The 11,492-nt window shown below is 40.1% G+C and overlaps 2 protein-coding genes across 2 annotated transcripts; both read right to left on the bottom strand.

Annotated features, from left to right (window-relative positions):
- Nucleotides 1-150: 150 nt before the first annotated feature.
- On the bottom strand, nt 151-4,230 carry opn9 (opsin 9; the record flags this gene model as incomplete). The annotated part of the gene is made up of 7 exons (XM_079342730.1): nt 151-290; nt 376-876; nt 947-1,027; nt 2,510-2,624; nt 2,727-2,865; nt 3,221-3,360; nt 4,091-4,230. 6 exons carry the CDS (start codon nt 4,228-4,230, stop codon nt 397-399), a joined length of 1,095 nt encoding a protein of 364 aa, XP_079198856.1. The 3' UTR covers nt 151-290; nt 376-396.
- Nucleotides 4,231-6,479: 2,249 nt separating this feature from the next.
- Nucleotides 6,480-11,076, bottom strand: gapdh (glyceraldehyde-3-phosphate dehydrogenase). The gene is made up of 12 exons (XM_079344638.1): nt 10,978-11,076; nt 10,472-10,514; nt 9,128-9,227; nt 8,817-8,923; nt 8,627-8,717; nt 8,397-8,512; nt 7,863-7,944; nt 7,566-7,717; nt 7,390-7,468; nt 7,156-7,239; nt 6,953-7,050; nt 6,480-6,866 (listed from the first exon to the last, which is right to left on the bottom strand). Exons 2-12 carry the CDS (start codon nt 10,492-10,494, stop codon nt 6,797-6,799), a joined length of 1,002 nt encoding a protein of 333 aa, XP_079200764.1. The 5' UTR covers nt 10,495-10,514; nt 10,978-11,076; the 3' UTR covers nt 6,480-6,796.
- Between the last annotated feature and the right edge of the window lie 416 nt (nt 11,077-11,492).

Genomic DNA, 11,492 nt, shown 5'->3' with positions numbered 1-11,492 from the left:
TTATGATGCTATAGGTTCAGACTGTTGCAGGACATTAGTCAGTCTGTGAGTCATTGCTGGATTTCTTCTGTCCCGCTTTGGTGAAGTGTCTCTCCATATGTATTGCAGTTTCCACAGGAGCAAATGTTTTGTAGCATCAGACCTGCCTGAAATATTGTAAGCCCATGACTTTGATCTTCCCCTACTGTTCTGTTCTTCTGTATGCTTCAAATGTCTGTGGTTTCTTTTCACAAACACAGACATACTCGTGTTCCTCCTCCAGCTATGACAATACAAACTGCTGAGTCTGCCTAAAAGAGAAAAGAAGAAAAAATGACATTGTCCTGCAGTTCTTTACATAACACTTCAACAATTAAAAAAAAAAAAAAATCTTACTTTCACTTGAGCTCTGATTCCTCACTTGCATGCGCCTCCTCCTTGCCATCTCTTGGCCAAACACATGGCGTAGACATCATTCCTGAACTCCCTGTTCATTATCTGGTAGATTAAAGGGTTGATCATGGAGTGAGACTTTGCAAACATAGCAGGGATCAAGGTGACTACAGGTGGCAGAGAAAAGTGTGACTGGGGGGGCTTGATCACTGGATCATCTTCTTCCTCACTCTGGCTGGTGATATAGGCAGAAACTGTGCTGTTCACTTCACTCCAATTACTCTCAGGATTGTAGTGGATCTGTCTGTAATATTCTGCAGTTGTCCAGTTGAATAAAGAGGGTACATCAACGATCCTGGGAACATGTTGACCCACTGTCTCCTCCTTCATAGAAAGTAAAGTGCTGTCTGCCTCTTGGTGTCTGGGAAGGAGTGCAGAGAGCAGAGACACAGTAGCATAGGGCATCCAGGCCAGGAGGAAGCTACAGCAAACTACAGCTGCTATCTGAAATAAAAAATACAGTTCATTTGTTTGATGAAGGATATGTATGAAGGTATCATTGACTCAGGTCTACCTTTGCAAGTTTCATTTCTTTGCTGCCATGACGGACAGATGAGGATGATATAGATGCCAGAGTGCGATTAGATCTGTTGACCTGAAAGCAAAAGCAACAGTTACAGTAATGCTGCTAGTGGGAGTATCACAATCATAAGCACGTTATTTCAACAATAATATTGGGCACTGAACTTCTGCAAAGATAAATAGCCAGGTGACACATCTTGTCATTTAAATAGTCTTTGGAATTATTCTGATGGTAACATGTTAGTGCCTTTGTTTTGTTTTGTTTTTTTTGTCTACAGCTCATCCACATGCTGTCCAAGAAAGCACCCAGTCATGCTCACATATCTGGGACTCTAAATTTAGCTGACAATAAAACATGCAGGATATGTCAGCTGTTATTCTGTGGGGCTGTGACACGATATGTACAGCAGGCCTCTGTGTATTTCTCATTTCTCTCATGTATCAATCAAATCTTAAACTATAAATTCAAGACACTTCGATTTAGATTGGGTCCAACACAGTGTGTATGTGTGACACCCAAACACCACAAGCGTATTCAAACCACCACCGTCCTCATGCATGATCAGCCTGCTCCGACCTCCACCTCAGCGGTGTGTGGACAGTGTGGACAAGACCAACACGCAGATTATCACGGTGAAATCCTGCCTGTACATTATCCCATATGCTCATTTGTAAAGAATCTCCAGATAAAACTTGTTATTGCCACTATACAAATAATGATTGATTGACGTGAACTATACTGCCATCTTTAAAGATTGGTTCTTTACTGTTTAGCCAACCAGGGCTTTTTTCTCCTGAAGATGCTTGAAATTTAGGGTTGTTGTTTTTCCCAACATAGCCCCGAGGAATCCGTTCATTGTGGCTCATCTTCATTTTTTAATCTGTTTTTATGTTTGTAAAAAAAAAAATAATAATAAAAAAAGAAAGACATAACTTATCAATTTCAAGGTGTTTTATTTTGCAACCTTTTTGCTTTAAGACCTGGTACTAAAATTATTTACAAAAATATTTTTGAGAAATTTGCCATTTGTCAAAAAAAGAAACAAAAAAAACTACAAACCATAAATCTCTGTGATCATCTGGGCCAATAGGGTATTTTCTCACTTTGTTTGATTTAAATACCTTTATTTTGATGTGTTGATGTATGTGTAATGTCACCCAATCCTTTTTGGATTTCCACAGTGAAGCCTAGAGTTTGATATTTTGGCTGTTGCTTTATTTTTGGAGCCAATTGTAAAAGATAAAGTATGATCATTTTCTTTTAGACTTCCTTACAATCTAATATCCTTTTTTTAGATGAGCCACCCCCTGCTGTCTTTTACAAAGATTGCAGGTTCAATGTACTTTTCAGACTTGAGGTGACGTCCACTGCTTTTCAACAGTGTTCAATTCTGCCTTCCACAATGCATTTTTCAGCATTACCACTAGGAGGTGCAAAAGTTCCAATTTGTATTCGTGGGACACCCACTCCACATAGAGTGGGCATAAATTTAGTGACTGGTAAGTAAGAAAACGAATTACAGTGTGTGTTTTATGATGCAGCAGTTGTCCTCACCGTTAGAAGGATTACCAGATATGAAATTACAATGGCAAGCGTTGGCAGTCCGAAGCACAGTGTCAGGATGAGGAAAATGTAAATTTTGTCATTTAGAGAGGTCCTCATTCTCCACCTTGAGATAGACATATAGATAATAATCGCTCACATTTTTGTTTGTGGAAGCATGAAGAATACAACAACAGGGCATCAAGCAGCAGATTATATCAGAGATTACCAGTTGATGGTGCAGCTGGTCCCATAAGGCTCTACCCCGTAACTTCCAAAGCCAATAGAAGGCAGCAGGGCCCAGAACAGTGTATAAATCCACATCAGCAATATGGACAGAAAGACATGGCATCTCTCAACCCATTGACCTACAGAGGCAACAATCATGCAAACCACTTATTGAGCTTAGTACGGTTCAGGAAACGTGTATGTGTAAGAACGAGGTGCTCTTAACCCTCAAGAGAATTCCTCACATTTGACTTTAGCAATTACTTGAAACATCAGCAGATTTAATTGGCTTCAGGTGTTACCCAAGTAATCAGCAAATGGCTAGTTAATCAATAACTCTTTAAATCAATTTGTTCTAAAAATGGAGGGTCTTAAGACCAAAATAATGTATCATTTTGTTTAGATTGAGTCGAGGTGAATATACAGTGCAGTCATGCCTTTGTAGATTGTTCTCTTTTTTTTTGGCTCTATGTTGGAAGATCATGTGAGACTTGCCGTATCTTGAGCAGCAGATCTTCAGGCAGCGGTCCACAGAGATGAGACAGGTGGTGAGAAGAGAGCCAATGCCAAACACAAAGCCCTGAATGCCGTACCAGAGACACCCCGTCTCCCCAAACACCCAGGCATGGCACAGGCTGACAGAGGGACAGAAAAGCTTTTAGTCTGCAGCATCGCTTAATGGATCATCTCCTTCTGTCACTGCTTTGGATGCAATTAGTTTTTTAGCATGGGGTGAAAAGAATGTGTCTGGTCCTTGAACTTAATAAAAGCAAGACAGGTTAAAGACACTGTTAAGTGCAAGTTACTGTATCCAAAGCATTGCTCAGGTTTTTTTTTTTAACCCTTACTGGTCTCTGATTAACTTTTAAAAGGAACATTTTTGGTTTATTATTACTGCTTCTTAAAATTTTATAAAATCTAAGTGCTATAGATGTTTCTCTTATAATTTAATTGTTCTGTATTTTGATATACAGCACCCATAATGTTGCATATATAATTTTCAGTTTCATTTTCAGATCAGTTTGTTTTTCACTGAGAGCCCCATATCTCTTAAAAAGTCTGAGAATATTGTTGTCATTTCCAAGGTTTTATAAAACTCTTTAAATATAAGATGGTTAAATAATTTGTGTTCCCTGAAGAGGAAGGGCATAGAGAAGTGTTATCTAAAAAGTAATGAAAGAAACAGTCAGACAAATGTAGAGGAATAAAGAAAGTATTATCTGCCTTTGAGATGTGCAAGAGATATGTAAAACATTTACACTCTATGATTGAGATGTTATATACACATAGGCTGAAATGCACAGACAGGATCAAATGGACATGCACTAATGAAAAGATATCAGAGTGGAGGGCAGTCTCAAGTACCTGGAAATAATGAAGAATGGCGCCCCAAAGAGGCTAAAGCCAAAATCGCAGACAGCCAGGTTGATGGTGAGGAGCTCTGGAGGTCTGACTTTCTTTCTTTTTCTACAGTAGACCATTAATACTGTGCCGTTTCCTAGCATTGATGTCAAACCTTAAAATAGAATATTTGTGAGGGAGGAAAAAAAGAACACAGTTAATCTGCATTTTCAAAGGGATTTCATGTGTGGTCTCCATGCATCAGTTCATGTTAAAGAAGGCTGGATCAGTGTGCTTACAACTGGATCAATGCAGCTTTTAGCTATTCTCCTGTTTACCACATAGGCCTACTAATCAGCGGTTGGCCATCCACCAGAACATTCATGCTGCTACAGAGGGAGCGAATGAAGCCAGAAAAAGGCTAATGCATATAAACAAGTTTAACCATGAGAGTAGCTCAAATACTGAGGGAAATATTTAAGAGTCAGAGGCCTCCCTGCTGTGCACACTGTTTCTTTGCTGTTCAAGGTTTTGTGTTGGCTGGTCTAGAGAACAAAATCTTTATCCCCATCTTATTTAGCAATAACAAGTCAGACAAGCAGCACCTAAGATCTGTGCACTACACTTTCATTTTTAAAATTATATGAATAGAAATGGTTTAAAAACACATTTGAACAACATTCAAGAAATGGTGTCATTTTTATCTATAGCCTAGGAATTACTTTGCTGTATATTTGTTGGCTGACTTCCAATCACTTAATTATTTTGTGTCCTCACATTTAATTTACATTTATAACATGGAACAGAAAGCACCCCCCCCCCCCCCCCCCCCCGAATTTGTCCATGTTGTAAAAGTGTCATTTTGCCTACCAGTAAAGGTGAGGAAGGCAGCGACAGCCAGGTCTGCAGAGGGGGGCAGCTTGGAGAGGAACATTGGGTGGATGGACGATCCCCCTTTTGAGCCAATATCTCCCATGGCTGTTCTGCACCGACCCACAGCAGCCAACGAAGAGGAGACTAAAGGACAGGTAAAAAAAAAAGAAAGTGTACTGTGACACAGTGTGGACGGAGGGGAATGTTAGACTGCCAAACCGTCAACTATATCCTGATCTCTGCAGGATGCCAGCTCAGAATTTCACTGTGTTTTGATGTCTTCTACCCTAAATGTGCAGACAAAAGTAACAGCAGAGCTGAAGTCAAACAGGATCCTGACATATTGGTCAAAAGACAGCAGGACAGTTTATCGGGAAAAGCTTGATCACAAATGATAATGGTCGATCTTTTTCTTTGATTCTCTGTCACTTCTCATTAGTCTGTCAGTGTGAAAATGTAAATAAAACTAACGTAAATAACTTACTTCACCTGTCTCAGTTCAGTATAAATTAGCTGCTTTCGCTGTTCCCTCTAATAAACATTTATGAACAACTTTCATGGGCCATAAACACCAATATAAAAATAACTGTACAGTCTAATAACATGAAGGTGAAAGAACAAAACAGAGATTGCCAGAGAATATCAAGTTTCCTCTGAACTAAAAAGAATCGTCCACAAAAGCTTTTTTCTTCTGTAAAAATCCTTAAAACAGCATGACGTACGGTCCTTTAATCCTTTGTGCTCTCTCAGATCGTCTTAAAAGCAAACAGCTTCATACAATGTTAATCCATGTGGCATCTGTGGGAGCTAGAGATGTTGCGTCCGATAAATGAGCAGAAGCAGGCAAACTGAGGTACCGTGTGTGTGTGTGTGTGTGAGAGAGAGAGAGAGAAAGAGATTTAACCTCGATCTCTTCTGCAGATTTTGTCAGTCAGATAAATTCATAATTAATTCTGTATATACCCACATTCATTACTGGGGTCCTCCGGTCAACAATAAATTGTGGCATCAAACGTGAAAACAATTTTATACATGACCTTTTTCCCCCTCTTGATCTCAATCAAAAAAAAAAAAATTAGCTATCATTTTAATTCACACTTTTCTCCCCTTGTAGGAAAAAAAAAAAATTCACCTCAAGCATCTTCAAAAGGACAGTTTCCTAGCTGCTTGTTTGACACGTACCCATATAGATTTCATGATTAAATCCTTCCGTTGATATAAAGCAGTTATGCATTATCATTCTATCATAACCAATGATTTGGATAGCTGAAAGATTTAACATCTAGTTAATCTTTGTGAAAGAAGCAAGATTATCAGCACTAAAACTTGTAAGACAACTTAAAGAACCATACAAGAATCAAGCCAACAATACCTGTTGCAAAGAACCTGAAGCCCACCTAATCAAGACTTCAGGCTCCAATGCACATCTCTCCCAGCAGGGGGATTGATTTCAGAAAGTTATCGACACATCTTGTAAAGGGAATGCACTTAGTATAGATTTTTTTCCTGTGATGCAACAAAAGAGAAAGGAGGCCATAAATCTCACAGAGGACTTTATTCAATGCCTAACTGCAGTGCTTCAACACTACAGACAGACAACGTCTCACACCTTTGCACCATCTCACACAAGAACAGAACATGGAGTTCAGAAAATACAAAAAAAAAAGTAATTGGTCACCAATTGAATTCTTTTGTTTGCTCTTTATGGGGTCTTTCCTCAGGCATCTTATGGGGTCGACCAGCTGATCATAACCAGGCAGAGTCACAAACAATGTCTTATTGCAAATGTGGAACTCTGGATTCAGGAGGATGTGGGCAATATGGCATAGTGTAGTGACAGCAGATTGGTTGGCTGCTTTACTCCTTGGAGGACATGTGGGCCATGAGGTCACAAACACGGTTGCTGTATCCAAACTCGTTGTCGTACCTGGTTAAGGAACAGAGAAGGGGAGTCATCAAATGTCAGTGGAAGTGAACAGGAGGATATGAAAGTAACTCATGCTGAAGGCGCACCATGAGACCAGCTTGACAAAGTGGTCGTTGAGGGCGATGCCAGCGCCAGCATCAAAGATGGACGAGTGGCAGTCGCCGTTGAAGTCTGTGGAGACCACCTGCAGGAGAGAAAAAGAAAGGAGGTTCCAGATCAAAAACTGAAGGAAGGAAAAAAAAAAAAAAAAAAAGTTTGAATCCCAGAGACTGAGGGACAGAACACATACCTGGTCCTCTGTGTATTTCAGGACACCCTTCATGGGTCCATCAGCCGCAGCCTTCACAACCTTTTTGATGTCTTCGTATTTAGCCTGTTGAGAAAAGAAATTTAAGGTTTTATCCAGTTAAATTATTAAATCTTAGTAATGAACACGTTTAAATTTTCTTCTGTAAGCTAGCAAAAACAAAACAAACTTGCAGTGAAGACAATATTAAATAAAATGAAGTTCGTGGTCACTTACTGGTTTCTCAAGACGGACTGTCAGATCAACCACTGACACGTTGGGGGTTGGGACACGGAAAGCCATGCCGGTCAGTTTGCTGTAAAAGGAGGAAAGTTGTCAGAATCCTAAACTACATTCATGTCGGATCGTGCAATACCAAAATATTGCAACAATTAAAGTAGTTTGTCACTGACCCATTGAGCTCGGGGATGACCTTGCCGACAGCTTTAGCAGCACCAGTAGAGGCGGGGATGATGTTCTGGCTGGCACCACGGCCATCCCTCCACAGCTTGCCGGATGGACCATCCACTGTCTTCTGTGTGGCAGTGATGGCGTGCACTGTGCTCTGACGGACAACAAGGAAAGAGATAGTGGGAAGGTTAAATAAAGCTCAACCCCGACTAACTTTGTAATGTCATTCAAGCTTTTGGGGAGCCGTTTAGCATCGCTCTGCCAAATCGTTCCCTGATGAAGTGATTTTTAATCCTCACCATCAGCCCCTCAATGATGCCGAAGTTGTCATTGATGACCTTGGCTAGGGGAGCCAGGCAGTTTGTTGTGCAGGATGCATTGCTATAGAAGCAGAAAAGTGAAATCAGTGAACTAATCTAAAAAAAAATAAGAGGAGCCGCCTCATAATGTTAAACAGCCAGATACAAGTTACGTGAAAGTTGTAGAGCTAGGTTCACAATGATTGACTATCAGGAGAATATTTAATATTTAATCAACACCTTAGATATTATGAAATGTTAATAAATTCTACATCATTGCTCAGTATTACAATTTATTGATCATTAATATATTTTCTTTGCATCCCAAACTTTATTACTGCACAAGAAATTCATGAGATTTAAGAAAGGAAAAGCTGCATTGATCTACCAATTATCACCTTGATCAAGTATACAGGGTTTGTTAAGAACACATTTCCCTAACACCTTTAAGATAGAACGTCTCATTTGAAACCATCTCACATGAGCAGAATCTTTCTAAAACAAACACCCTCTGACATACTATTAGTTTCTTACCTGACAACTGGGAGTGAATTGTCATATTTCTCATGGTTGACACCCATCACGAACATGGGAGCATCAGCACTGGGTGCAGAGATGACGACTCTCTTGGCACCACCCTTCAAGTGAGCCTGCAATGGGTTTTGAATTGGTAAAAAAAAAAAAAAAAAAAGTCTATGTCCCGTTTCATGGATGGTAAACCATTACTTTTCACTATAGTGTTTTGGAGAAGAAAGCGTACGTACAGAGGCCTTCTCAATGGTGGTGAACACACCAGTAGACTCGACAACGTACTGGGCACCAGCCTCGCCCCATTTGATGTTGGCAGGGTCCCTCCTGAGAAAAAAAAAAAAAAAAAGAAATTTGGTCACAATAAATTCTTACAACTCATTGTGTCACACATGTTAAATTGTGACAGTAGTGAAGTAAACTTACTCATGGAAAACAGTGATTTTTTGTCCATCAATCACCAGCTTGTCACCCTCTACCTTGACCTCACCCTTGTAAGGGCCGTGAGTGGAGTCATACTTGAACATGTAGACCTATTTTCACCCAAATGTAACAAAAGGAGTTTACATAAGATTACTTTGGCAATGACGCAACATAAATTTTAAGGTTTCCTGAAAGATTCAACCTTTTTTTGTTTCAAGTTATCAACCTTCACCACAGTTTACCTTAATACAAAAGCATGCTGCTAATGACTGCTGTAAATGTGAGACATAAGTAGTGAAGATTTTCGTGCTCACCATGTACTCCAGATCAATGAAAGGATCATTGATGGCCACAATCTCCACCTTCTTGGAGGTGAAAGCAGCACGGGTCACCAGACGACCAATGCGGCCGAATCTGAAATGTAAACAGTGTCGTTTCTTAGTTTGGCCTCTAGATGGCAGTATGATACCATTTAAGACTGAACATAGTCACTGTAAGACAGTCTCAGAGTTGCAGAGAATTTGAAATAAATAACCTGATCAGCCAACCCTAACATTGCTTATGTCACATTTGTTGCTGCCTTATCGTTCGTATAAATTTCTTGAATGTCCCTCTGGATCAATAAAGTATCCATCCATCTAAAATCACATAACTCCCCAAGAGACCTGAAACCGCTTCCCACAAAAGGGCAGAATTCAAGAGGAGGTGCTGAGGGAGGTGTGTGCTACTCAGCTTATGGCTGCACTCCTCTCACTCACTCCTCTCTTGGGGCTAAAGTCGAAATCGCCCTCTAGTGTGGTAATCCTTGTGACGGCAGGACACTGTTTGATCAGTGATTAAGTTACTGTTTAACCTGGGGTCCAAAATCCTGGCACACACGTACTCTGTCCTAATACAACTGAGGGGAGGAGAACGGGGCAGAGAGATAAAGAGCACATAGACTTTAACGTCACATTATGCGTGTTCATGTTCAGTAATCTTTAAGTGATGCAGGTCCTCTTCCACCTGCTTCAGACAGAAAAACAATCCTTTGTTGAATGACCCCATGCCATAGCACTGTCCACATTGTTATCTGCTGAGAGGCAAAGTTCAAAGAGCAAGAAAAACATGACAGTCTGGTGACAGTTTGTGCACAGACATTTAGACGTTCTCAATTATACAACAAAAAAAAAAAAAGTTCTCATTTTGTAAAGTGACTAGTCGCCACAGATTTTATAGTTTTAATCCAAGTCAACAAAAGATCGACACTTTAAACCACTTCATTGAATGTTTATCCCACACTTGGGTCTGGAAATGCAGTGCACGTTTTAAAAGCATTATACAGTTTCAGAAATAAACAGGTTTCCTCTTCTCTTAATCTTTTAAGCAAACTACCAACTCATCTATATCTGCTAATGTATACTTAAATGTTATGATTATATGTGAATGTTTATGTGCACATGTTACAAGTCTTGTCAGGCTAACAGTCAAATAAGCTCCAACAAGGAAAGACAGTCCTTCACTCTGTGTGCAAAGATCAGAGGGGTGTGACTGTCTGTTGAGGGGGCGCAGACTGGCCAAAGAAGAAAGTGTTGAAGGTGAATGTATGCTGCTAAATAAGTTGTGCTGATTAAGGGGATTTGGTTACTTCTGTCAGGTGAGTGAAAATGAGCACTTACCCATTGATACCAACTTTGACCATTTTGCCTGAGTTTTAGTCCTCTGGAAGGAGACATGAGAAGAAAAAGAAAAACAATGTGAAGATTAACTACACAGAAATCAACATGATGGTATACATTAGCTTTCACTTGATAACAGAGACTTTAAGATGCTTATCTTTGAACACACACACAGACATTAAACCGAACATGTTCATACAGTCCACTGATAAGCTATCCATTATCTAGGACCACAGTCCAAGTGGACTTTAATGTAAATTTACTTTTACAACGAGACATAATTCACTTATTGCAATTTCACAACATCATATGATGCACAACCTACATTTAAACAACAGAAGCTGCAGAAAACGTGCATTAAACTGGGTTAACACATTCACATTGAGCTCAGGTTGAAAAAAAAGCCCTTGTTAATTGCCCCCAGCTGATCTCAATGAAGTGACTTGCTCGTGCAGCCTGTTGCTCAGATCCTGCAGGTTCATCAGATTATTAATAAAGGTGTTTACCGTGTGAGAAGCCTCTGTCTGTCTTGCGACTCCGGGTGTGAGTGGGAACGAACAAAGTTTAGCAGCTGGCTTTTATAATTAACCAGAGTTTGTGGCCACGCCTCACCATTGGTCACTGCTCCTTGCCCCGCCCCCTCTGAATGTCAAGGTCATCAGCCTATATAAGAAGCATGTGAGCTTACTTCTGCTTGACTACATGTGAGTGAAAAAGTACATAAGCCTCTCTCTTATCATCCCCCCGTTTCTCCTGCTAGTTGTGAGCAAAAGGTTTACTAAACTATGAATTATTTTTCTTTTACATCCATCCCACCATGCTACTGTTTCCACCTTCCATGGTCCAGTTTTAGACACTCTGATATTAAAGCCCTCAGATAGTAGAGGGGGAAAGGATAGGGATCCGTCATTGACCTTCTGTGTAAATGCAGACACACAGAGGCAAAGAGGGGGCATATGAGGGATCAAATCTCTGTCATCCTCCTTGACATTTGATGTTCAAAGACCACGACCCTTCACTT

Source organism: Symphodus melops (genome assembly GCF_947650265.1).
Source record: "Symphodus melops genome assembly, chromosome: 5".
NCBI lineage: Eukaryota > Metazoa > Chordata > Actinopteri > Labriformes > Labridae > Symphodus > Symphodus melops.
The sequence above is the reverse complement of the archived record's forward strand: the minus strand, read 5'-3'. Positions and strand labels throughout refer to the sequence as shown.

Excerpts from the sequence above, each read along its gene's own strand:
- gapdh (XM_079344638.1), bottom strand. The coding sequence starts at position 10,494 with ATGGTCAAAGTTGGTATCAATGG. Across the intron at positions 8,718-8,816 it reads AAAATCACTGTTTTCCATGA|GAGGGACCCTGCCAACATCA; the intron begins GTAAGTTTACTT and ends TTTTTTTCTCAG. Across the intron at positions 6,867-6,952 it reads TTTGTCAAGCTGGTCTCATG|GTACGACAACGAGTTTGGAT; the intron begins GTGCGCCTTCAG and ends TTCCTTAACCAG.